The 27,687-nt window shown below is 44.2% G+C and overlaps 1 protein-coding gene across 1 annotated transcript in view; it reads right to left on the bottom strand.

Annotated features, from left to right (window-relative positions):
- Positions 1–4,046: 4,046 nt before the first annotated feature.
- MAPKAPK3 (MAPK activated protein kinase 3) overlaps positions 4,047–27,687 on the bottom strand; it is a 50,947-nt gene continuing 27,306 nt past the window's right edge. Inside the window, exons 3-11 of the mRNA XM_054167550.1 lie at positions 19,744–19,883; positions 18,843–18,907; positions 16,681–16,760; positions 12,634–12,760; positions 11,068–11,143; positions 10,757–10,881; positions 8,761–8,846; positions 5,958–6,038; positions 4,047–4,491 (exon numbers count right to left, since the gene is read on the bottom strand). Coding sequence (XP_054023525.1) covers positions 4,333–4,491; positions 5,958–6,038; positions 8,761–8,846; positions 10,757–10,881; positions 11,068–11,143; positions 12,634–12,760; positions 16,681–16,760; positions 18,843–18,907; positions 19,744–19,883 — 939 coding nt within the window. The 3' untranslated portion in view covers positions 4,047–4,332. The remainder of the gene's footprint in view (positions 4,492–5,957; positions 6,039–8,760; positions 8,847–10,756; positions 10,882–11,067; positions 11,144–12,633; positions 12,761–16,680; positions 16,761–18,842; positions 18,908–19,743; positions 19,884–27,687) is intronic.

Genomic DNA, 27,687 nt, shown 5'->3' with positions numbered 1-27,687 from the left:
GCTCATGTACTCACTTTCATAGTAACCAGAGAAAGTGCATTTGTGAGGGAGGGTGCATGAGGAGTACAGTGCAGAGAGGTACAAGAAGAGGCAACAGCCCGTGAGCAATTGCTGTGAAAGGGAATGGGGGTGGGGAATTGTGCACAGTCCTTTTCTAGCTTCTGCTGTAAAAAATAAATAGACCTTTCAATCTGTGTTCTCAGTGAAGCCTTCTCTATTGACCATTCATTTCTTCTTTCCCTTTCCAGCTCTTTACCTCCTGTATATGGCTGATGAATATGCAAATGCATAATCAGTTCTGTAATAGCCTATCCTTTCTAAAAACAGGCTATAAATTTGGATCCTAAGCAGCAGTTTTTAAAAAGACTATTATACTATACGGCTGGGGGAAGAGGCAAGACCCAAATACCACCACTGGCACACCAGAGCTCATAATGTGTGTGAATGCGGCCAGCAGGCTTCGTACGGCATAGCCAGCAGCCAGAAAGGAAACATCTGCACCACGTACACAGGCTCACCGCAGGCTCCTGCAGGGCACACGCACCTGGCAGCAGCAGGCCCCGGCCCCGCCAGCACTGGCACGAACGCTAACGTAACCTCGGCCGCGGGGTCTCGCGGGTTTGGGTTTCACCGTGGGCGCTGCGGGGGAAGCCCAGGGAGCCCGAGGCAGGGCATAGTCGGGGCGGGCCCGGCGGCTGCAGAGAGGCCACGCCGGCAGCAGGTGGCGGCGCGGAGCCGGGGCGGGGGCCGCCGAGCGGCCACCCCTCCGCACGTGTGCCCGGAGGGGTGGCGGGAGGGACACTGACACTGCTGGGAGAATGTCTGCATCCCGCGGTGGGGGCACAGCAAACACAGCTCACAAACCTCCTCTCTGGCAGGTTGTCTCAGCCCGGCTGACTCGGACACCAAGAGCAGAGTTCTCACCCTGCTCCCACTCTAGATCAGAAGGCAGCTGGGCTACAGGCGCGACAGCAGCTTGAGGGCCCACACATTCCAGTCAGCTGCTTCCCAGCTCCCCAGGAGCTGCCTCCTTTCTTCTTAAAGTGGGCTAACAAGAGCCTGATGAGATTCAGCAAGGACAAATGTAAGGTCTTGCACATAATCCAGGAGTGCAGCACAGGCTGGGATCTGCCTGGCTGGAGAGCAGCTTTTACCGGGCAAGGTTGGACCACATGATCCTTGCGGTCCCTTCCAACCTGGGATTCTATGATTCCTGTAAAATAAGCATAAATAGTGCTGTACAATACTTGCATACACTCCCATGTCTGCTATTTTGAGGCCCTCCTCAGGCTGCCACCAGGCTTTACAGTATTCCTGGATGTTGTCACTGCAAGGTAGAATGCAAGAACTGTTAGGATGTTGTCAGGGATTGAAAGCTGAAGGTGCCATGCCCAAGTGCAACAGCCCGCTCCAGCTTCTGACCTGCAGCACAGTAAAGACTGGAACCCCACAGGGAGGAATCAGGCCCAGATGTGCTTTACAGTCCCCCATGGAAAACTACTCAGGAACATGCCTTCAAGCTCCAGACTGAAATGACAAGAAGGAAGACACCTGCTGGAAACCGACTGCTCCTGCTCAAACTTTGGGCAAAGCAGAAGCAAAAATATAGGTTGCCAGTTTCACTACCACTTGAGGCAAGGCAGCCAGGATATCACATTATACACAGGCTGCCCTATTAGCTGGGATAGTGGGAGCATCTATCATCCTGATAGGGCACAGAGGTGGGGAAGGTAGGAGTGACATACATAGAACCCTCACTAAATTTGGAGAAAGGGATAGAAACTTGGATCTGGCTCTAATTTCAACTGTTGCACCCTGAACACGTCACAGGTAGGGAATAACATCTGCATAATTCATGGAGGTCATGATAAAAATAAATACGTAGAGGACAGGCTATAATCCTAGAGCTTCTAGATAAACATGAAATAATTTAAAAATACATCTTTGCAGAGACTGATATTTCACACTAAACCCCTGTAATCTTAAAAAATGCTAAAAGTTGGATAGCCTTTGAGCATGGACATCACTGAACACTTTCCTTCTCCCTTTTCCCATCATCTTCAGCACAGATGTACCTCACAAAGCAACAAACTCTGCAGCAGCTCAGTAAGACCAGGGATGACAGGAGGAAGGAATGTTGTAACACAATTTATTAAAATCAGTTTATAAAACCCTAGGACCAGTTCACAAAGAGGAATGGAGGTCACATCTGACACTGAAGATGGGAACAGGGCTCCCCAGACAAGGTACAGGCCTTGAACTGATGTCTGTTGGAGGTAACAAGGTCTATGTGGCAGTCAGATCTAATAGGTCAGATCCTCTCTGGAGCCTTGTTTTCCTTTTTGTCTTTTAACATTCTTCTGAGCCTATTAACTCACCAATACCCTGTGTCTACCACAAAGTAGTTTTTGTCTGCAGCATTGGGAACATGTAATTTTCATCCTAGATTCTGATAATACTTTCACAAGTATTTGCTTCACCTCAACTAAAAACCAACCAAACAAAAAACAAACAACAAAACACAGTGAAAGGAAATATTTTGATTACAAAGTAAAACAAATTAGCAACCCAAGGCCAGGATCCCATAAAACAAGAACTAGAATACCAAAAAAAAATTTACTTACAGGTTAATCCCTTAGGTAATACAAAACTTTGGATCCAGAAACACTGACAAAACACTGCAAATAAAGTAGCATTCTCCACCTCCCTGACTCTAGGAAGCAAACCAACCCCAGCATCCCAAAGTTTGCACATCTTAGGCACAGGATTTGGAGATAATTAGTAAAAGGGCTGTTAGCAGACCCAACGGTTCATTCAGAGAACATGCATTTGCCACTTCTTCCTGAATTTCAGAAGACTCTCTTCTAGAGCAGTTTCTTGTACACAACTGCATCTCCAATTGCATGACCTAAGGCTTGTGGATCCAAAAGGAACAGCAATATTCTCTGCAGGATACTTTCAACTAATTAAAAACCTTATTAACACTTTGCATAAACTATCACTTAAAAACATCACAAGAGAGGGATATGAGAGTGGCACAGAGACAACACACTGGTTACAGTTTAGGAGACCTACATGTTATCACATGAGAATCCATGACAAACTCAGGATATTCAGACTTTATGAAAATGGAAATGTATGTATGCTTTTTCCTACAACAGGAATAACTGTTTCCTGCTTAGGGGATGTTCTGCAACTATAGGAGGTAAGTTTGGAGATATTGGCTATTAGTAATTTTAACATGAAATGCTGTCCAGATGCATCTGTAAGAGAACTGCACCTGTGCTACTTGTATAAAGAGCAGTGCCATTTTCCTCTTTTCTCAGTATCCATGTTTGAACTACTAAAACACTCCTGGCAGACAACTCAGCATTTTTTTCTATTCCCAAGATTAAAATGGTGTCAAGAGTTACTCCTGTAGATGGCTGTTAAAGCCTCAGTGCATTAGTATGCTTAGATGCATTCTGCCCCTGTACACTGCACTGGTTAGGCCACACCTCGAGTACTGCATCCAGTTCTGGGCCCCTCAGTTCAGGAAGGAGGTTGACTTGCTGGAACGAGTCCAGAGAAGAGCAACAAAGTTGGTGAGGGGTTTGGAACACAGCCCTGTGAGGAGAGGCTGAGGGAGCTGGGGTTGCTTAGCCTGGAGAAGAGGAGACTGCGGGGTGACCTTATTGCTCTCTACAACTACCTGAAGGGAAGTTGTAGACAGACGGATGTTGGTCTCTTCTCCCAGGCAGCCAGTACCAGAACAAGAGGACACAGTCTCAGGCAGCACCAGGGGAGGTTTAGGTTGGATGTTAGGAAGAAGTTCTATACAGAGAGAGTGATTGCCCATTGGAATGGGCTGCCTGGGGAGGTGGTGGAGTCATCATCATTGGAGGTGTTCAGGAGGAGACTTGATGGGGTGCTTGGTGCCATGGGTTAGTTGTTTAGGTGGTGTTGGATTGGTTGAGGGGTTGGACACGATGATCTTGGAGGTCTCTTCCAACCTGGTTGTTTATTATTATTATTGTTATTATTTTTTTGTTTAAATATTTTTTCTCTCCTCTTGTCCAACACAGTTAAGCCAAAACAAAACCTGTTAACATTCCTGGTTATTACTGGACCTTCCCTAGCTAAAGGCAACAGAATCATGTCCTATACATCAGTCTTCAAAAGCAAAGCCCTGATTCAAGTTACAAAAATGAAATCTTTCACACTGCTCTCTCTTGGCAGGACAGTTTCTTCACGGTCTCTTTGTCTTTGTGATATGGACTAGGTTGATCATAATGACTTTAAATTGTCCCTTTAAACTTTTACCCTCCACCCACAGGTCCTTGGCTTCTCTTCTCACTGGTTATTACACCCAGGAGCTGCAGAAGAGGTGCCTGCCTGCTTCTGCTTCTTACGGCGTTTGTTCAGGAGGCGGTTGTTGGACGTTTTCAAGTCTTTGATTTTCACCTGATCATAGTCCACTCTCATGGTAGCCAAAGCACTGGTCATCTCCTCCTGAAACCAAGAAAGCACTTTATTGAAATCTGAGTCAGAGTGCACAGCCACCCCACATGACTGCCAGGAGATGAATGTACAAGAAGGAGGCCCTGTTATGCTAAGGCCAGAAACAGCTGAGCCCTTTCTGCTGCGCTGCACTATGACTAAAGGCTTCATTCTGCTCATGGACTTGTTCAGGAAGAACTATTCACATGGTGTTCCACATGTGAGCATGCAGGACCACACTCTGCTAGCCTACATTCCACCATGTCCCTGTGCCCAGCATTTCTTACTGGCTGGCTCTGGGCCTTCACCAGCACTTGGGCTAATTACATCAGACGCAGAACACTGCTTTCCTTGCTCCATTACCAAACTAGGCTAGAAGCAGCTAGAATAAAGAGTCCACAGAAAGTTGTTTGAAAGTATGTGCTTCAAATTCACACACTTCCTTAGTTTGAATTAATGTTTAAGTGCAGGCAAATTCTAACCTTTTTTTTAACAAGGTTGTGAACAAAAATCTGCTTAAGTAAATGAACGGCTGGGAATTTAGTTCAGGAAAGGGAAAACAATTAACCATTACAGGTATACTGGTGGCCCAAAGGAATGCCTCTGGGACCTTTACAAAGCACAAGCATAAGAAGTTCTCACAAGCAGAAATGAAGAAGGCAAATTGAAAATACCTGTTTGATCTCTTTGACTCAAAAGACAAATGTTACCCTAGGTCCTATAAAACTTTACCATTACATAGCTCAACAGCTGGGAATATACATCAGCAATTTAAACAAAATCAGCAAAATACTCTACAGGAGTGTTGCAGTTATCAAGATGCCAAGCATTTTAAGTGCAGAAAATTCAGAATTAATTGTAAAAGCATGCCAACCTGATAAAGGCCAGCAGGAAACAGTTAAGGCTTGCGAACAACTTTTAGTCTGCCCTACAGCTTCACTTTGCAGGAAGCATTCAACTGTCATCAGCACAAGCAGTAGGTGAGGCACCTGGTTAGATCAAGAGATTTTTTTTTCTCTCCCCCTGCCAAATGTCATGCCAAGGCTAAGGTTATTTAAAGTTGTTTTACAATATAAAAAGAGCAGAAAAACAGAACACAGCTCAACCCTCCCACCCTGTCCCCCTACATTTTCATCATACTCTTCACCTCACTGTAATGAACTTCAAACTCTTTCAATACTGCCCCTTCTCCTCTGTGGTTACACAGTGGCTCAGCAGGTAGCACCATTAATACCTTTGATCACAAACAGCTTCTTTGTTGATATCTGGCACAGCAGTAAGGCTGTCAAGAGGAAGCCCAGATAGCATTTTTAAAATACAGTTAACAAACACACAACTGTTCTAAGCAAGACTGTTTATGCTTCCCTTGTTTAACATGGTTGTATTCAAAACAGTCATAATCTCCAAGGAAATAAGCACACAGAGAGAAGCCAGCCCATCTAATCTCATCAAGATTATCTGAACCAAGATTGACTCACTTTAACTTCATCCCAGTGGTCTTTATCCTCTTGCAGGACCCGTGCAGTATGAAGAGGAGTTGGTGGCACTGCCATTGATCTCTAAGAAGAGGGAAAAATATCAAGTGTTTTGAAAAAAACACATTTGGGAAATGACTGCTTGCTCCTCTGTGTCTATGGAGGGTGTAAAAACTTCAGCTAATATCCTCTGGTGGCCCTCACTTATTCATGTTTCCCATCATCCCACAAGTGAATTCATGTGTGAGTTAGGAAAGGACTCTGGTCCCCATATGGCATTATCTCTAAAGAACAAAGAGAAGGACAAATCAGGGCTGAGTGTCTTGCTCTCTGCTCCCTCCGAAGCACAAGCGATGACCCTGTGCTGGATAAATGTGTATACACGTTTCAAGTTCTAACTGTCATTTCACTATTCATTAATCAGTATTTTTAAGTGGTTAATTTGACCTTTGTCTTCTAGGATTTGTGATAGGAGACGTTTTCTTATGTGCCTACATTAACTGAGACTACCACTTCATCAGATCCTGAGTGTGCCCAAAAGAGGAATTGATACCATTTAGAAATGTTACAGAGTATATTAACATTAGAGTAAGGCACAGTTCAGAAGACAGCACATCACCTGGGATGTTCTTTTGCATAAAATCGAGCTCTGTGCTCACCTGCTGTGAAAGATCAGTAGAGACTTTAAATTAGAATAAGGAACAATTTCTAAAGCACAAAGCACAGTTTCCTAACTAACTTCAGCAGGAATCATGGTATTTCTTGTCAGTCCATAACCCCAACTATAATTTCATTTGGATATTCTATTTCCTTATGCTTTCTACCCAAACTTACTGTCTACTGCTGTGGTGTCCTACCTCAGACGCAGCTGCACATTAGCAGAGCCTAAGGAGATCTCTGTCCATGTCACTGTAAAACAAGCATTACACTGGGAGCCATGCTTAGTGCTCCACTAAGCTAACAGCAGCGCTGCAGTAGTTACAGAAGTGGAAGCAGAAATCATGACTCCTGCACCTTCTGGAGAAGGATCCTTAACTGGCCAAGGTATAGTTCTATTAAGTACAGCAGGGTTGAGAGAAGTGGAGAAACAGCAGACTGGCTTTGATGGTGCCCCTAAGCAGGTGTCACAGAAGATATGCCCTCAATATCTGATGTCAGTTGCTTCTTGTGAAAAACATCTCATCTACACACTAACTAGGGCTCCACCTAAACTGACCATTTTTGCATAGTTCACAATAATGCTTCTGGCATTCACCTCATAAGTAAATATAAAAAAGAAAGAGGAGAGACAAGCACCCTCCTCTGCTTGTGCAAGGCATTTTCCCACACATGTTCCCATACATGTTCCCACTTAGGGATTTAGGAAAAGGAAGAACACAGACATTCACTAAGTTGGTCTTTCCCTTTCCCTCCCTCCACCTCATGGAATAATAGGTTCAGCAGGAAAAAGCGCCAATCTACAGCTCCTAGAGCATTCTTCCAGGAACAGTATTCTAGCAGAGCTCTTTGGTACAGCAGAGTCTATAGACCTTGTCTCCAATCTCCTCATTAATTGGTTATATGCATATTTCAAGTAACATGTGTCACTGTAGGTGGTAGCTTCCTTAGCTATTAGGCACTCATTCCATGAAATTCATCGCCTGCTGACTTCTGAAATCCGTTCTTCTTGGGGCTTCGAACACTTAAAGCTGGAGGCATTTATTCTCAACAGTGATTATGTTTTTATTTGGTTAAAGAAGACTTAAAAGCACTGTCTAGGCTCTGCTCTAGTTCTGCAGAGTATTTGTGACCTTCATTTCTCAGCTTTCATGACTCTAAATGAAGACATTTACCTCCTTCATCAGGATGTTATACAGCTACATTCCTATATGATTCTAAGGGCTTTCAGATCTCCAACCAGGCATTGCAGAAATGCTGACCATTAGTTATGCCTCTGTTTCTGCCACCTACCTCTGAGGGTCAGCACAGACAGAGAAAACACTACAGGGGAAAAGGGCATTCTCCAGTACAAGTGATTCTGTTCCTGAATGATGATGTTTTGGGAAGCAAAAACAAATGTGAGAAGTATAATCTATTATTTTGAATGACACCTACAGAGTAGAAATGATATTCTGGAACTCAGCCTGGTAACTCCTGGAATGCTTCTCTCTTGTTTCAAATAGTAAATATCATTTTATCAGAACCTTTCTTTCTTTTTTTTTTTTCCTAGGGAAAAAAGTATTTTTAAGGAAAAGTTAATTTAATCAAGTCATAGAAAGAAGCCTGAACTGGGACCATTAATAGCCCTGTGTACCACCCCATCTGGCAACCTCTTATAGGGCACTAAGCTGAGACCCTTGCTCCTCCTCCATGCATTTCCAAACTCTGCCAAGGATGAGAGCTCCCACTAAGCACAGGGCTGTGTTCACCCTAACACAGCTATGCACAACGGTGCCCGAGTCCACTAATAATAGCTCTTGTTAAATCCTGCACTGATGAAGTAAGAACATGCAGTTTATTTTTGTATTTTTAAAGAGTAACACATGCATATGCTGCAGAGTCAACAGTGATTGCCTGCTCTGAGAAGACATAGATACACTTGTCTTTCGCTTCCAAGAACACTATTGTGGGTGTCTCTCTTTGTGTGTCCTCTGGTAACACCAAGGAGAAATGTGGTTCTACAGGCAGATGACCATCTGTGGAGGGCACAGTAGGTTAATTAAGTTATTAACAGTAATCATCATCCTTCCCTTGCTGTGCTATGTGGAGCTACATCTAAGGTCTGCATCTAAGAATTCATCTTGTAAAAAAGAGATCTAAAACTCACATTGATCCAAGGGTGATTCATGAACTGAGAAACTGTCATCCTCTCTGTCGGGTCAGTCTTCAGCAAGTGGCGAATCAGCTGTTTGGCTGAAAAACAGGACCAACATGGCATGCTGCAGTCTATGACTGTGCTCCTAAACAAGACTGTGTTCCCCTTTGAGAACACAAAGACCTGCTGAATGAAGAAATTTGAACTCAAAACCACCTACTGATTGCTGTTACCATGTTAAGATGCCATGTACAGTGGGGTTGGTTACTATGATTACAAAGGTAGAACACAAAAACATCCAAAACGAGAGGTAAGAAAGACAGACAACAGACTGGGGGTGCCAGTTATGCTATCTACATCACCAAGCCAACTGTTTTGAGAGCAAGAACCTGAGAAAAGAGAAGCATAGGAACAGAAAGCTGCCAGGCTGCCTGTCTGAAAGGTGGTGACAAGCCTGGTGTTACAGGCTAAATGACTGCGTAAACTGATGTTTTGAGAAATGGTAGAAGACAAAAACTAGAACAGGCTGTGAAAGTGGAAAAACAAAAGACAGTAAACTTTTCTCTGACAAATGAGAGGCCACAAAAAGGACAAAAAAAGTCAAAGAAATGGATTGCACAAACAGGCTTTACAGTAGCTTTCTGTGAACATGGCATCTGCCAAAGCAAAAGTACAAGTAACTGAGAGATGAGATGATGAGAGTCTAGACAAGAGTTTCAAGAATGTGGGCAGACAGGCTGGAAACACTGCAACCAAGGGATGTTATTTGGGAAGACTTATACATAACTTCCTTGGGGTAACCTAGAAAAACTTCTGAATAACAGTTTCTCTTTTAGAAACATAGAATGTGAGATGACTAAATGCTTGTAAAAAGCTGCCAGAGGTACAAGTTGAGACTTTCGTTTGGCGAGATTGCAAAGGCGTTTTACAGTAGATATTACCTGGAGTAGGAAATTTACAAGAAAATAAAGCAAGGGCACCACAAAGAGAGATGGTTAAGATAATTACAGGAAGCTGATGGGGAATTTAGAGGAAGCTCCCATAGGTGATGCAGTGACAGAAGGCTCAGAGGAAGAAAACCGTGACAAGAAGCACGACAAAAGAGGGCGAAAGAAGCGCTCTGCTGAAGGTACCTAATCAGCCTAGGAGAATACTCATGAAGTAGCTGATCTCAACAGGTTCAGAGGTAGAGGGCACCTCTCTTCAGGCAACCATACAGAGACCCTGCACATTTTCCAAGTGCATGTTCCCTCACCAAGCTCCCCTAGCATTTTAATGACTACTGTAATAGGAACAAGACACAAGGCAGACAAAACATTAAACCAGTAACCCAACAGCAATGTGAATGTTTGTTAGAAAAAAGACAACAAAGATAAGCCCAGAGGTTGGTAACCTTTCTCTCAAATACAATGGGCAGGTGAGACTGTGAGAATAGGAGGTAATCAAAACCATCCACTTTCAGGACACTGCTTTGAGCCCATCCAGGTCACAGCTGAAGAGCAGCAGCTTCTGATTAATGACTTACACAAAACAAATTTTTGACCTTGATTTGAGTAGTGGCTGGCTAGTTCCCTAGCTCCCACATCACAAAAAGCCAGCTTGAGAACCGGCCATCTTTGCTGGCTGTATCAACAAGGAGGGCAAAGACTGAACGAGTTAAAGGCAGTTTGCCTTTCTTCCAACTCTGCTTGCATTGCAGATGTCCTGGCAGCCAAAGGAGACTCAGGATTAAAGACTTTTGTTTCTAGAGGGTTTAATCTCAGCATTCAGTAGCACTAGCTGGAATTTGAAGGAAAGTTTTCAGTAGTCCTTTACTTTCTGTAGTCCTTAGATTGATGGCTAATATCTGAGTTCCCAGTTGCTCTCTGTTATCACATTACCAAAAATTTAAATTCTAAAAGAAAGGAGAACAAAAACTAAGAGGGGTTTTTGGAAGTAGTGTCTTGTAAGCACTCCACCACTCCACAACACCATGCACATACCCAGCAGCAGCAGTGAGCATTGTTACCTTCCTCTGATACTTCAGCCCACTCTGGATTGGGAAACCCATACTGCCCCATCCGAATTCTTCTCTTCATCCCTGGAGAAATGGCTTGACCAGTGTTGGAGTAGAATGGAGGGAACCCACACAGGCTGTTAAGAGTGGACAAAAGAAGTCTTATAACTAGCAAAGCCCCTTCATCTCTTAAAAAGTCCCTTATAAGGGTATATTCTTATGGAGGTTTCATGATCCTAGTGAGTTTCATGATCCCTTGTAAGGGAAGATTTGGTAAGATGTGCCCTTTTATCTTTTCATCAAGCTTCTTTCCAAATACTTACAGAATATATGTGATGACACCCAATGACCACATGTCACATGACTTGTCATACTTCTCAGGGCCAAGGACTTCTGGGGCTAATGAAGACAAAAAGCAGAAATTAACAGAGTATCAGGTATTTCCTTTCATCCCCAACACTTTATGGGTAGCAGCACTTCAACAAGTAGTCAGTGGCATTAAACAAATGCAACTCACTGCAGAACAGCAGAGTAGCATTTTCTATTGAAAGTTCCTAAACATATTTAATGTAGCTTTAAAAAGGAGGAATGAAGCTGGCAAAACGCCCTACTCTTCACCTTAGTGTCTCTCTGCTCAATAATGTACTAAGATTACAGAAAAGCAGAAGGAGCTACAGCTAAATGTGTACAGGGAGACACTGCACTGAAAGAGGCAGGAGCATATGTTCCAGAAAGCAGAGCAGAAAGGATCTATTTGAGCTGCGATAAAATTTTGAGCAATGCCTAGTTGGAGTGTGTTTAGCTCCAGCAACTGCACAACACTCTACTTTTCTTTGGCCTCCAGAGCATTTTATTTTTTCACTAAGTAACAAAATTATAGAGAAATACATTTAGAGGGGATTTGTTTTTTTCCCTTGGGGCGGGTGAACTGCCAGGGAGCTTCATTTTGTAAGGAAAATGATTCTCTGAACATATGAGCAATCACGCTGGTTTATAAAAAGGTGCTGAGAAGGGAAATGTCAGCTTGTTTATATACAAATATAAAGGCATAAAAACATATATGCCTAAAGTCCTTAACATTTTATCAGTAATCCCAGCTTACACAAATAGAGAAGAGAGCATCAGAAAGAATATTGCTATTGTAATTATCTGCTAACAGTGCAGAACAATACCTCTCAACACTAAAAGCTATAAAAACTTACAGCATAGAAGAGAACTAATTCTTTCACAAAATTAAGCCCAGTTTCCCCCAAAGAAATTCCAAGCCTGGATTACCTCAGTTATACCATATGGTGAATGACTATTAACTCATACACCAAAAGGGATGTACTCTGAGTGCATCAAGGACACTCTGCTGTGGCATTCATTACATTGTGCTCTGTCTTTGCACAAAATGAAGGCAAAAATTCAGCTGTGGTTAGGTCACATTGGTCTTTTGTTACTAATTGCTCTACTTGCCAGCTTAAAGCTTTACACCTGAGGCAATATTCTCCCTGTTCTATTGCATTAGGCAAGCTAAGGGTAGTTTTGCAAAGGGATTCCCAAATAACCACGAAGCTGAGTTCAGATTATGGCTTTTTATTGCATTACTCAGAGGAAACATCAGGATGACCTCACATGCAAGCAGAAGCAACACATTTTCTTTCCTTGATCCTCATTTGCATCCCCTGTTAAGGCTGTTTCCTCTGCAACCAAGGAAGACAGCAGGAGCACTGAACTGTACTGGAACCAGACTAAGTTTGGGTTGGATCCCAACTGAAATTCTGCAGGCTGCCTCTTTACATCACAGCTGCAGTAGAGATTCCCCATCCATTCCTATGGTCCACAGGCCCGCTGTCTGGTGAGGGATGACAGACTGAACCAAAAGAAATGCATCTTGGATACCTTACCCACATAATAAGGGGTGTAACAGGGGGTCTGCAGTGCATTTTGTACAGTGGTTTCTTTGGCAAAGCCGAAGTCTGTGAGCTTTAGTACAGTATCCTTCTCTTTAGATGTGTACAGCAAGTTTTCAGGCTGAAAGACCACCAAGAGAAAAAATCAGTTGGACAATGAAGAGATGTCTCTCACGAGCTGAAAGGTGAAATCATTCTTCAATCATGCTTGCCTGGATCACTATTAGCAGATAGGCCGCCTTATTTCTCTCACATACCCACCATACAGCATGTAACATCTGTGCTCAGACTAAAGATCAACATCCATGGTATTTAGGAGAGCAAACCACAAGACTCTCATAAGGTCCAACAGGTGACAAGTCTGGTTTCTTCAACCTCTCTCTGGTTGACTGCACTTACTAGGTTTGTTCCTTTGGATCAACTCCAGTTGATCTGACAGCACTCTGTACTCCACTCAGGTAGCTGAGGTGGAAGACAAGAGAAGTCATCAACGACACCCTCTATAATCAACTGACATAACTCCACTAGAATTAACTGAGACAGACAGTCCACTGCCTGCTTCCCTTCAGCTCTGTCTCCTGAAACCTGAGTGAATTCCACTCTTGCTCCACACTCCATAAAGGTTCTCCAAGATGAGCAGTGGCACAGGGGGAAGTACAATCTCTTGTACACAAGAGCAGGGACAACACACACACCTCCAGAATCTGCAACTGCTTGAACTAGTTTTTCAGTTTCTCAGTCATAAGGAAGCTCTGTCCTCTCATGTTAGTGTTCAGGGACACAGAGAAGGGGGAATGGCTTGGAAGAAAATAGGATTCAGGATGATTAAGCAATTTGAACATTTACATGTTTCTCTGAGTCTGTGTAGGGGGTAATGGGGGCTAAATGCTTCAGTTTCTGTGCTGGTGATAGGCAATGGCACATAGCTCCACAAAAGTGAACAGATTTTTAGTCTCTGAACCTCAAACGTACTCTTCAGTGACACCAAGCAACAGCAGTTCTCCCTCCAGCTAAACACACACAAGCATCTGTAGAAACTTCACAAACTCAGCACTGTGAAACCAATTAGATGCCTCAGTCTGTCATTATGTGACCTGCTCTCCAGCACATTCCCTCACACAGCTGTATTTCTGCACTGGAAGTGCCTCAGTGCAGCTATCCTGTCTTGGGCTGCATGCTCGGCAGTACCACAAATCCTGCCAAATCCTTACAGTAGAATAGAATAGAATAAACCAGGTTGGAAGAGACCTTCGAGATCATCATGTCCAACCTATCATCCAACACCACCCAATCAACTAAACCATGCAACCAAGCACCCTGTCAAGCCTCGCCCTGAACACCCCCAGTGAGGGTGACCCCACCACCTCTCTGGGCAGCCCATTCCAGTGGGCAATCACTCTCTCTCTGTAAAACTTCCTCCTAACCTCCAGCCTAAACCTCCCCTGGCACAGCCTGAGACTGTGTCCTCTTGTTCTGGTACTGGTTGCCTGGGAGAAGAGACCAACCTCTGCCTCACTACAACCCCCCTTCAGGTAGTTGTAGAGAGCAATAAGGTCACCCCTGCGTCTCCTCCTCTCCAGGCTAAGCAACCCCAGCTCCCTCATTCCCTCCTCGTAGGGCTTATGTTCCAAACCCCTCACCAACTTTGTTGCCCTTCTCTGGACTCGTTCCAGCAAGTCAACCTCCTTCCTAAACTGAGGGGCCCAGAACTGGACACAGGACTCGAGGTGCGGCCTAACCAGTGCAGTGTACAGGGGCAGAATGACCTCCCTGCTCCTGCTGGCCACACTGTTCCTGATGCAGGCCAGGATGCCATTGGCCCTCCTGGCTGCCTGGGCACACTGCAGGCTCATGTTCAGCCTACCATCAACCAGCACCCCCAGGTCCCTTTCCACTTGACTGCTCTCCAGCCACTCTGACCCCAGCCTGTAGCTCTGCATGGGGTTGTTGTGGCCAATGTGCAGAACCCAGCACTTGGATGTGTTCAATCTCCTGCCCTTGGACTCTGCCCATCTGTCCAGCCTGTCCAGGTCCCTCTGCAGAGCCTCTCTACCCTCCAGCAGATCAACTCCTGCCCCCAGCTTGGTGTCATCTGCAAATTTACTGATGATGGACTCAATGCCCTCATCCAGATCATCAATAAAGATGTTAAAGAGCATGGGGCCCAGCACTGATCCCTGGGGCACACCACTGGTGACTGGCTGCCAGCTGGATGTGGCACCATTCACCACCACTCTCTGGGCTCGGCCCTCCAGCCAGTTCCTAACCCATCGCAGTGTGCTCCCATCCAAGCCATGGGCTGACAGCTTGGCCAGGAGTTTGCTGTGGGGGACAGTGTCAAAGGCGTTGCTGAGGTCCAGGTAGACTACATCCACAGGCTGCCCCACATCCACCAGGCAGTCACCTGATCATAGAAGGAGATCAGGGTGGTCAGGCAGGACCTGCCCTTCCTAAACCCATGCTGGCTGGGCCTGATCCCTTGGCCATCCTCTAAGTGCTGTGTGACTGCACTCAAGATGCCCTGTTCCATAATCTTGCCTGGCACTGAGGTCAGGCTGACAGGTCTATAATTCCCTGGCTCATCCAACCGGCCCTTCTTGTGGCTGGGCACCACGTTGGCAGCTTCCAGTCCTCTGGGATGTCTCCAGTGAGCCAGGACTGCTGAAAAATGATGGAGAGCGGCTTGGCCAGCACATCTGCCAGCTCTCTCCGCACCCTAGGATGGATCCCATCTGGTCCCATGGACTTGTGGGGATCCAAGTGGCTAAGCAGATCACCAACTACCCCATTCTGGAACAGAGGAAGACTATGCTGCTCCCTGACTCCTTCTGCCAGCTCTGCAGGCCAGCTGTCTGGAAGACATTCTGTCCTGCTAGAAAAAATTGAGGCAAAGAAGGTGTTAAGTAACTCTGCCTTCTCCTCATCCTTTGTTACAACGTTCCCCTCCATGTCCACCAAGGAGTGGAGGTTGTCCCTGCCTTTTCTCTTGCTATTCATGTATTTATAGAAGGACTTTTTGTTGTCCTTCACAGCAGAGGCCAGTCTAAGCTCCAAATGTGCTTTTGCCTCCCTAATTTTCTTCCTACAAGACCTAGCAACATCCTTAAACATTCCATGGGTTGCCTCACCTTTCTTCCAAAGATGATACACCCTCTTTTTTAACCTTAGTTCTTTTAGAAGCTCATCACCCATCCAGGCTGGCCGTCTGCCCCGGGGCTCATCTTCCGGCGCATTGGCACAGCCTGATCCTGCGCCTTCAAGAGTTCCTCCTTGAAGTAGTCCCAGCTCTCCTGGACCCCTTTGTTTCTAAGGACTGTTTCCCAAGGAACCTTCTGAGTTAGTTCCTTGAGCAACCTGAAGTCTGCCCTCCGGAAGTCCAGAGTGGAGGTCTTCTTGCTGCCCCTCTTAGCTTGACCAAATACTGAAATAAATCCTTACAGTAACATCTGGGTACAAATTTTAGGGTTGTTCCACATTCTTCCACATAGTACTAACTGAGATCTTCCCATTTTCCCCATTATTTACTATAGTAAAGTGGGCTGGATGCATGCAATTGGGACTATTCCTCCCATATTCCCATATATGCAATTTCTTCTGTTTCTGAAGGGAGTTTTGGTGTTTGCTTGGTTTTGCTTTTTCTGGTTTGTTTTTTTAGGCAAGTACGATTCTGAAAACAACTAATAGCTGGCAAAGCCTGTACACAGAGCTATAGAATCTAGTGTAAAATCACTTCAGGCAGTGTTATTTTCTTGCTAATTAACTGGACTGCAGATTGAGAGTTGCTAGTACCTCTTTAATTAACCAACTATCAGCAAGTTCTTATGCATTCATCACACAACTGGAAGGCATTAGCATATATGAATATTGTGACATTTTACTAGTTGCAAAATAGCTGTGCAAACTAGCCCTTCTCACACTGCCAGAGGAGTAGGAGCACTTTGACCATCTGACTGTACTCCTAGTTCTATTTAAACCACCACTGCCCATATATTTTTCTGCCTTATGTTCTTTTCTCACTGCCCACATGCCTTCAGTCCTCACCTTGACGTCTCTATGGGCAATGTTCATTGAATGCAGATACTGGATGGCTGTTCCAATGTCTCTCATTATTTCAGAGGCCTCTATAAAGACAATTTTAGAGAAAGGTCACATTAACATTCCCACTGCAACTCAGGGACATGCTTATGACTTACAAACAGCTTGTGCTGGAATACAGGGCTAGCGTCAAGACTTAGAAAACCTAAAATTAGCCCTAACAGCTGTGTTTTGGTTTTGCAGGCAACCATACCCCCCAGTTCCCCGGCTGCTCAGGCCCCCTTCTGAGCAGGCACTGCAACTGAAGGGCTGAGACTCCTGCTTGTGATGAGCTTAGAAATCTGTGCTTTAATTCACTCCTCAGAAAAGCAGCAAGGGCAGAGCAGGTACACAAACAACATGCAAGACTGTGAAGAAAGGAATCCCAACCAGGACATATGCCTGATTGTCCAGAACACATCCTTGCCTGTCCAAGACAGAAGCATAACCTTCAGCTTCTAGTTCAGGGGCAACTGGAGGATCTAACAGATTTCTAAAGACACAGCAACACAACAATGCAGTAATTTTTAGGATAGGTCACACCTTCATTCCTCATTGACTTTAGAAGTTTTTCCTCAGGAGAAACAAAATCAACAGTTCTGCTCTGTAAAGCCCCAAACTGTCGCCTCTGAAATAACGTGTTTCTCAAATTTAACACGACCCCAGTGGGAAGGTTGGTAAGCTACTTGCAACAGCAGTACTCCTGAAGTCTGGAAAAGTTCAGTGACATAAGGAAAGGTTTCAGACTAGGAAGGAGTGACATTCCCACTGTACTAAGTGAGCATTATATCTCCATTGACAGGGAAACACCTAGCAACTCCAACCTGATCCTGCATTTTCTGCCTTCAGCTGTAGCACTGAAAGAGAAGGTAGAAATTCCTGTACTGTAACCTGGAAGTCTTTTTAATGTGGCTTTAGATCGAAACTGCACCACCTCAGGCAAGGACAATCAGAAGGTAGAATTGCTCATCTTTAGGGAAAACCTTGCACATTTCTTCCTTCTTGGCCAAGGCCAAAAACTCTGTTCCTAATGGGAATTAGTGGCTGACAGCTAAACAGCCAGTGAACTTGGAGAATCCAGTGGAAGAGGGCTCATTTATCTCTGGAAAGAATGAAGGTGTTTTTTTATTTAATATCCCCAGATGATTTCTGAATATTTAGACTGTTATACAATAGTATTCCATGTAGAAAACTCATGGTTTTTTGGAGAGTGGAGTCACTAATGACCATGGAACCTTTTCCCTCTGGAATCCTGTACTTTAAAGAGCAGCAAATACTCCTGAAAATGCCTCCTACACAGATCTGTTATACCTCTTAGAGGATGCATCCCAGACAAGAAAACAAAGGATCAAAAAAATCCTGGCCTCCACACTTTACAAGCTCAGGTGTCCATTTTTGTTCTCCTAATCACTTTGTCACAGACACTGACATTTTTACTCCCAAGCAGAAACAAGCTCTTGTCTGCTGTGAATGAGCAAGGAGAACCAGAGTCTAGCACACTGGTGAAGCTCTGCAAATAATAACTAGCAAACACAATAAAAATGGCAAGACTACTCTATTGCCATCCCTGTCACTGACTCAGGGCAAGTCTTCTGAACTTGCACACAGTCCCCATTATAGATGAACAGTCTTGTTTACAGTGTAGCTAATAACACTTCCTTTTAAGTAGCACTCTGAAACCCTTGAATAGGGGATGTTTCATCAAGTGTGATGTGCTTATTACATTCACCACCTGACAGCATCACAGTGCATAGTGACTCTGCCTGAGGGACAGCCAGAAGAGAAATCACAGCAGAAGCTGAGTTGATCATGTTAGAGGTGGTCTGGCAGGAGACCAGGAACTAGAGTAAGAGCGGCTATGGTGGTTCAGAAGTGAAGAACCTGAGCAGCTTTGTAGGAAGAATTTTCCTCTAAGCCTTCCATGCTGTGCCTGAACTTGGCCATCGCCTGATTTTCAGGACCTTCTGGAAATAGCTGTTTCATAGAGAGTTAGATAGAAAATAAAGTAAAATAAAATATTCAATTACAAACAAAACCCAAATCAAATAAGAATTCCTGTAATGGAAAGGGGCAGAGAAAGGAAGAAGCAATCTTTCACAAACTTTAAAATGAAACTTGTGATTTTTCACCTCTCTCAGTGAAAGCTTGATCTCCTCTCTCCTGGATCCTGCTAAACAGCTCTCCTCCCTCCATGCTGAAACAAAGAACACAAAAACCCCCCAGAGATTAGATGAGCAGAAAAGGTCAGATTAACACCTGACTGTGCATCCATATAATCACACAGAACCACAGCAGGAACAGATTAGAAGAGATTACAGGCTGTCTCTTGTGGCAATGTTTCCTAAACATCACACACATTTGAATCGAAGCACAAAGCCATTCTGCTGTGGAATAAATCCAAAACAAAACAGGACCAAGTGGTTTTGATGCTCTCAGTTTAATGTACCCTGTCACAAGGAACACGACCCACATAGCTGGGAAGTCATATGCTGGCACTGGGAGGCTGACTAATCTTGTTTTATGTAAGGGTTGGAGACGAAGGAGAAAAGAGAAGGAAGCAAAGATACTGAAAAGGATTATTAATTTGTCTTCACTGAAGACAACAAGAACTGTGGTATTACAGATCAAGGAGAGAATAGGAAAAGTTAGAGTCAAAACAGTAGCAAAAAGAGATCATGTCAGATCACTGGATTCACACCTGAAGTTGGAAACCATTCACAATCAAAGCACATTGTATTTGTAGAGACATACCTCTAATGATTGGCAATGCTTTAATAAGGAGAACTTACATGGAATATAAGGAAAAACATATTTTCTGGTTACAGTTCCTCATTCTCCCATCATACAAGATGTCTGGAGCAGCTATACATTTCCCTGCCAGTTCCATAAAGGCAACAAAAGATTTGCTGTGCAAACCAAACTGGTGCTGCTGAGAAAGCTCACCTAACTCTCATTTAAGCCAACACATACTCCCACTCCCTCCACCCCCTCAAAGAGCAATGTTGGTGGGGAGCTGCTGCTGGTCCATACCATTCCATGACAATGAGGAGGCATCTCTTTCCATGATGTATATTCTCATAAACATCCAGGACATGGACAATGTGGGGGCAACCTGATGCTCGCCAATGATACTCTACTTCCTGACGGGCTTTTGGGTTGTCATACAGGAGCTGTAAAGAAACAGGAGAGAGCAGTGTCAGTGAGCCAGCACCACTCTGCTTTAAATTGGCACCTACACGCATTTGAGCTCGAAGATGGCAGCAAAAGCTATTCTCAGCACTTTCTCCAGCCAAAGGATGCCAATCCATCACAAGACTTTCACCATCTCTGGGCTGTCCAACTTCCTGATTGTGGAATACAGGGACAACTGGTCCCCTGGAACTGGAATAACCTTGAGTGGCAGCGAGAAGATTTGAAACTGAGATGGAGCCAGATCTCTCACTCACCCCTGGTCAGAAAACAGCATTTTTTTCATGCTTGTTTGCAGTACTTGCAAAGAGAGAAGAATCCCTCTGATAAGGACAATAACTCTCTCACCTGCCTCCCAACTGGTGGGAGAAGAGAAGAGACTGCACTTCTAGGTGCAGTGTAAATCTTTTAAGTTCACTGAAATTTAAACCAGTGAGCATTTTCACACTGCCCCTGAATGTGCTTCATAAATACTACACAAATTTCTAACCCCATCAAGGTCAGAAAGGGACCTCTGGCTATCTAGAAGCTTAAAGGGATCCCTGGCTATCTAGATGTTTGAACTTTGTTCTCTGTCACATGGAAGACCAGTTTATTTTAAAGGTGCTAATCTCTAGAAGGTAGGTAAGGGCTCATCTTTCCTGATCCTGCAACCTCCTCCTACACAAGAAATGTGTCCCTGCCCATTTGAAGAACTGCTCTGTATATGACTCTGCAACTGAGCTTTTGTGCAACAGGGACACATTGCTGAATCATGCCTTTCTTTCTCTGCCTCATCTCTCCAGACACCACTAACACTTTGTGGCGGAGACTCTTTACTGCATATTTATACAGTTCCCACACAATATGGCTGTGATCTGCCTTTGATACTTTATGCCCTACAGTAATAATTGTTGTAATGATGGAACAGCAACAAAACTGATGCTATATAAAGCACACTTAAATGCAGTGAAACAGAATGTAAAAAAACCAAATAGCAAAGAACAATCACCTCCGATTTATTTGCCTTGGAAAAGGAGTACAACAACTGTGGGGGAACTGTTTTCAAACAGGCAAGAAGTATCACTGCTGCACTACTGGCTCTTAGCCTGAAGCTCTCCTCACTCATGTTTGCTATCAGGTCCCAGTCAAAACACAACTGCATTGACAATTGCTGCAAACAAGTATTAATGTGTAACCTCTCATTAGGGGCCTATGAGTCAGCCCAGGAAAATCAGATCGCTTTTCCATCCAATTGCCAGGCTAAGGCACAGGCTAAGGCACAGTGGTGTAACAGGCACCTCTCAGTACAGGGAAACACATGATTTAAAGGGCACAGCAAGTTAGGTGCAAATCCTGGCTTCTTTATTGACCCCAATACAGACAATTTGCATCACTGGGGCAAAAAAATAAGCCTACATTTCTTTGCTTCACCATTCCTTTCAGCAGAGTAGACACACTAACATGGCAGAAAAGGCTTCTAACACTTCATAAAATGCTGGAGAAGCACTTGGGAACCACTGCAGAGAAGGTAAGAGACTTCACTAGTTTTCCAGTCTGTGGACAGGAAAAGACCAAGGACTCCTCTGCTGAGTGCACATTTTTGTATTTCTGTGAAGCACAGAGAGGTTGCAGGAAGGGACAAGTGACCTCAGGAGGGCTGCAGGTTTCTTAGCTGAATGGTTACAGAGCCTCATCACTGTGATCACCCTCCAGGCTTCCTCAGCTCCACTCCAAAGGCTCCAGCATGACACCACATTTTCAGCAGCACAAGAAGCTGAAGAAGCTTTCTTGCCGGGTTCAATGCCCTCACAGCCAACCTACTTCTTCCACAGCTGTCATTCTGCACCCAAAGCATGCCCTTTTGAGATCACCAACTATCCGCCTCTTCCTTCCTGCCCCAGCCTGGCTATGGCCTGATTTACAACACAAATAACTTCCTAAAGAAAGAGATGGCTCCAATTTGGACAAAAAGCCCATTAGTGAGTCCAAGTGCAGTCACTCTACTCCTTTCAGCCATCAGCCCATTCAGCAGCTTTTCCTTCACAGCCACTGTGTCCTAGCTCAGTAGAACTGTCTATCAGCATTTTCCCCTCTGCCCTTCTAAGTTTGGGCTGCTGCCTGGAGGTCTCTTTAAAAGTTCATTAAATTACATGTGCCACAATAAAGCCCAGAGAACCCTCAGGATTAACCAGGCCACTTAGAAAAGCATTACTGCTTGCTGCTTGGACACCAGTGGATGGATGCTTCGAAAACCTTCTCACCTATACTGTACCACATAACCATTGTGTTACTAATGTTAACTGCACTATCATCTTGTGCTTGCAGAGATGTTGTTTTTCATGTTTGTAGCAAGTGCTTATGAAAACTGTTTCAAAGAACTGCATTCCCACTCTCTGAAGAGCTTTTACAAGGTGTTTTGATATACAGTTTCTTTTCTCTACCCCTACAAGCAAGTTTCTTACACTCCTTGGTGCCAAACCTGAAGATACTCATGTCAAGATGACACCTGGAGAAGCAGAGAAAAGGAAATGCAAAAATAAAGAGCAGAGACATGTACCAAGCAACATCTGATACATCAACCAACTGTTAACCTTTGGATTTCTCTTAAAAATAAATCTTTTCCTTATGTCTAAAACTCTATCTTTTAAGATATCTTAGAGACACAGCACCTGTAAAATGAAAGCCAGGCAGGGCTGAAGGCACCACTTTCTACAAAATTTAGGTGATTTAAAATGGCAGAAATTCCAGTCCTACGGTGACACTTATCAAATTTGCAAAACCCATAAATGGACATCCTGCCATCTACCTGAGCCAGAAGACTCTAGTGCTGCAGTAACTTTGATGAGACTATGACCAGATGTGACCGTTTGAGGCTGTGGCTTTAAGAAAGGGACAGTGCTGGCTAAATGTTTTGTAAATATTGGTATTCTAAACGAATTTCATTGGTGCATAGGTGGGAGTAAAATCTTAAATTTCAGTACAGCTAGAACTTTTGGCAGTTCGGTTCCTCTTCGCTCACCTCTTCCAGTTGTCTGCTTCTGGGCTTCTAGCCAAGTAACAGATAAGCATTAATCCTCCTGCACAAGGCCTCTGCCTCGTCAACTCCCCTTTTCTCTTTCCAACCCTCTTTGGGGAAAAAGGGAGGTAGGGGGGTGAAGAGGGTAGAGGGGGAAACCCCCCTCTTCTGGGGGGTTTGTTTCTGTTCTTGTTTCCTTGCTGTGTATTTCTGTAGCTATTGTAAATACTGTATATTTGTGTACATAAATTCCCTGCACCCTATACTGCTTTTGTAAATACAGCATTCCTTTTGCTTCACCGACTGAGCTAGCTGCGGGTATTTTTCATTCCTACTTAGTGGGGGAGGGGAAGCTGGGCCTTCTCTCTCAACCCACCACACCAGAGCCCTTTGGCATCCTACAAACGTACAAAGGTACTTGTGAACAGACACAGAGTTTAAGTTTTCCAGAACTGCTGGTCCATGCTGGTTTGAGAAGAGAGCACCTCTGTCAAACAGTCTCAAGCTCCAGGAACCTCCCGTCACCCCCCGAGAATTCCCACACTGTTCACCTGAGTCACAGCTTGTCACAATGGGCTGTGGGCAGGAGCACGAACCAACCTAACTTCAAAACGAGGCATAACCATCTCCCAGTTTGTTATGATTCAAAGGCATGGTGCACATCACCCTTTGCATAGCAGTGAAGGAGATGCTCATGTGTGTGGTTAGGCCCATGTGTGTGGAAGAGATGCTGCACAGTGGAAAACCACATCTTTGCTGGAGATCCACGTTACGGACCCACTAGATGAAGCGAGTATTAACAGTTATTCACAGGGAGATCACCAAAAACAGAGGCAATGCAGAGCAAGAAAGTGCAAGAGGTCTACAGCCCTAACCCCTAGTGACTCCCACACATCTTCTCAGTGTCTGCAAAAGCTGGAGAGGGAAGAGAGCTGTGCCACAGGGTGTCCTCAGCCTGTTTCTGAGGAACGAGGCAGAAGCCAGCAGACACTCCAGGACACCCTGGGCAGAGGCCTGAACTCTTTAAGATCTGGGGTAATGGCCTATCTAATGTTAGTGAAAAACACATTCCAAGCTGCAGCTTGGAAAGCCAGCTCTGTCAAATTCTCCCTGTGCAGAATTTTTGATAGCAAAACAAAGGGAGACTAGAAAGTGACTCGGTATCTTCTAACTGCTTTTCCATTGATTCAGTGTTGTGTAAGCAAGGAAGAACAGCAGGAACCCTCATACCTTAATGGTCTGATCTATAAAGCAAATGGTATTCTAAGGGCTCCAGGGAGCAGCAAGTGATTTTCTGGACTGCAAAATTGTAACTGAGAGAGAGAGAGATCCATGGGCACAGTTATGGCACAGGCCAAGGACAGGAGGCAATGACTTCTCTGTGACTTTCTCTTTAGTGCATATTACACAGAACTACTATTACACCTGCCATTTGTTCCCTAGATGGGAGATTAAGACCCCCACATAAGTTTTCATTTATTTTCCACTTCAGCAATTTCTCCTAGTTGCAAATAGTTGCAGTGCTTGGCTTAGAACTGTTACAGGCTCGGTTCTCACCTACTGCATGTGCCACATTACAACAGCATCTGGTCCCTGACCACATCTTTTACTTGCACTGATCTCAGGATCTGAACTGTCTTTCAATAGACAATCAGTTTTATCATCTCCTTGGGGTCTCTTCCAACCTTAGTGATATTGTGATACTGTGATACATTATTTTACTCACAAGAAGGCTTCCCATTACTGAAACAGAAATGGGAAACTTTCAGTCCTAGGAGCCCACAGCATGTAATACTGGAATATAGGCACTTGAATACAGCTCTAGTTATTTTTCTAACTGGGGGAAAAAAAAAGTCTCTGCTCAAGTATAACTGGGTAAATGTCTAACTCCAACTCCTTTTGCTTTCTTTCCTGTTTGTATGTAGCTGTTATAAAAATGCTGACTCCTACAAATAAGCCTTGGAATCTGAATTCACAGCGACGCACAGAAACTAACACCATTTGCTGCAGAGCAGCTCTTCCAGTCATTCTCTATTCAGGAGGGGTTCATGGCATGAGGAGGCTTGGATAATGTTTCTTTCATCTACTCCTTCCCCTGTGCTACGAAAAAAAAAAAAAAGAGGGGAAAAGAAAAGAAAAAAAAAGAAGCTATCACTATGGCCTTGGACATTTTGGCCTTTGTTGCATCCTGATCATTTGCACTACATCTATTAATTCAATGTTAACAATCTTTATCTGTTTCCAGATCCCTTCATAAAGGATAAAGCCATCCTCTGTGTCAGAACACTAAAGGAATGGAAATTATCAAGGTTTTCTTCTTCACGCGTCAGCACTGCCAGTCAGTCAAGCTGCAACAAGAAGCATGCGTCGTTTTGCCACGGCAGCCCAGCAAGCAGCATAATCCACACGTGCACATCTCAAAGGTAGCACTGAATTTTCTCTTAAAATAAAAAATACCACACATTTCTGCTTGAATTATTTAGTGATGAAGCATCAGTCTATAAAACCACGGTAGGCCCGTGTGGTGGGTCACCACTTTATTTTTCACCTTCCTGCTTTTATTTCAAGTCCACCTTAGGCTACTGGAAATTAAACCTGCTAGGAGGGTTCAATGAAACAAACTGTCATCCTGATTCCTGCAGAGCTGTCCAAGCTGCTACCACAGCTGGCATTAACTGGCATCTTTACCGGTGCTCAGGTAGCCAGACAGCCCCCGAGGTGAGTTTCTCCAAGTTAATATTAGTCAGTAATAACAGTCATGTAGCAGGATTTTGCAGCACTTCTGCCTGTGGATTCTAATCCTTTCACTCAGCCTACTGAGCATTAAGGTCTGTCTGCACTGAGAGACCCTTCTCTAGCCGTCTCTGCTCTCCAGTCTTCCAATATATACTCAGCTTATCCTATGAAACAGCTAAAGCTACAACAGATCTTTGGTATCTTACCTATATGAGCAAGAATGAAGAGGACTCAGAGAGGACTGAATGCATATGGTGTCAGAGTCACACTCTGAAATCAATCTCCTGCTGACACACAAGGCTTTAAATTTCTTAAGTATACATTTTAAGGGGAAACTAGGAGAAAGAGCAGAATGGACAAAGAGAAAACAGGCTAACAGTTTTTGCTAAGAGTTTGCAGGCCAGACGGATATCAAATCTGCTGAACTATTTAGCTCTCTGAGCACTCCTGCTTCTCCACCCCCACAGAGCACACACCACGTAAGTACTATTTCGCTCCCAGCCTCTCCCCTGCAGTGAATCAGGTTGGTTTCTCTAAAATAACTTTGGTGTGGTTTTGGATTTTATTTATTGTAGCAGTACTCAAATCACCACCAGGCACTCAATATGACTCTACAACCTGAGGTAAATTAATCAGACATACCACTATTAATTCTCTAATTACACATGCATCTAGCCATTCACTCTGCAAAGGTCAGCTGTCTTTAGTCATAAATGTTAGTGGAGATACAGCAAATGCAACCACACTGGCAAAGCAGCAGGCCAGTACACATTCCAAAGGAATTCCCCCTGCACATGTGAGGTTAGCATAAAAGGCTGGCACAAAAACGAGCAAAAAATGCCCATGACAAATACTGTCCTGTATTCCGTTTGAACTGCAGTGCTGAATGTATGTGACTGTACCTTCAGTCCTATGGGGTATACACAGATTCCAATAAAAAGTATGTTGTGTATTTTGCTGCAACCATAAGATTACTTTGCATTTTAACACTGTTTGCTCTGCTGCAAATGGAATAGTAATTCTTACTGCCACCTTAAGATTCCAGCTGTACTCGGATGTGACAGGGTACAAACCAGCTACATGTGGCTTCCCTTTTGTTCAAAATAGCGCAACTATATTTTAAAAGAAAAACAAATCACCAACATGCTGTTACCAGACAAGAACATCCTCAAATGCTTGTTTATACAAGGTCTAGAGATCAGCTCCTCTCTTTGCCTTCTCCTTATGACAACTTCCACTGCTGATTAGCCAGCACGGCATTCAGTGCCTGCAGTCAGTATTCAGCATCTGGGGATCTGCTACAAAGCACTTTCTGAAACCCAGGCTTGCTACAAAACAGCCTTTCTTTTCTTGGTTCTTTAATATGCATATTATCACCATCTGAGATGAAACAAAATCGGGAAGTGCTCTGGAGGTCTTTCCTCTTTCATTTTAAAATCTCCTCTTTCTCCAGGGATAGGTAGAAATGCAGGACAAACTGTATTTGCCTTCACATGTTTCCATGTCAGGTCTTTGTTTTGTAGGACCGTGATATGGCTTTGCTCCGTGCTGAGATGTTCTTCACCACCAAAGCCATCATTCCTTTCCTTGGAGCAGGCTTTTGATTGCGCATAGCCAGAACAGGACAATTGGCAGCTGTGACTCGTGAAGCGCAGGATGCTCAGTGCCAGTACCGTACTGCATACAGCATGCTCAGGTTACCAGCATGATGCCGGATTTTCCAAAACCTTGTAGGGTAGAAAGGTCTCCAATAAATTGGGATGATGATTACAGTAATCTGTAGCTCTACCACTTTTTTACACTGCCTAAATTTCTGGGTTGAGGAAATCTAAAATCCCAGTTGAAAATGATGACACTTTTTACTTTCTAGCTTTGTTCTGGTGCCTGACATGAGGTTTGCCTCTAAAAAGGAAAAGAAAAAAACACCTATTCTGCCCAAACTTCACTCCTGACAGCTCTGAGTTCATAAAATCTGCTAACAAGGATTCAGGTGACCTGGCTTCAGTAGACTGCACATCTCAGTCCTTGGCTGGCACCTCCTAAGATCATAT

The sequence above is a fragment of the Dryobates pubescens genome, chromosome 1 (genome assembly GCF_014839835.1).
Source record: "Dryobates pubescens isolate bDryPub1 chromosome 1, bDryPub1.pri, whole genome shotgun sequence".
In the NCBI taxonomy this organism is placed as follows: Eukaryota; Metazoa; Chordata; class Aves; order Piciformes; family Picidae; genus Dryobates; species Dryobates pubescens.
The sequence above is the reverse complement of the archived record's forward strand: the minus strand, read 5'-3'. Positions and strand labels throughout refer to the sequence as shown.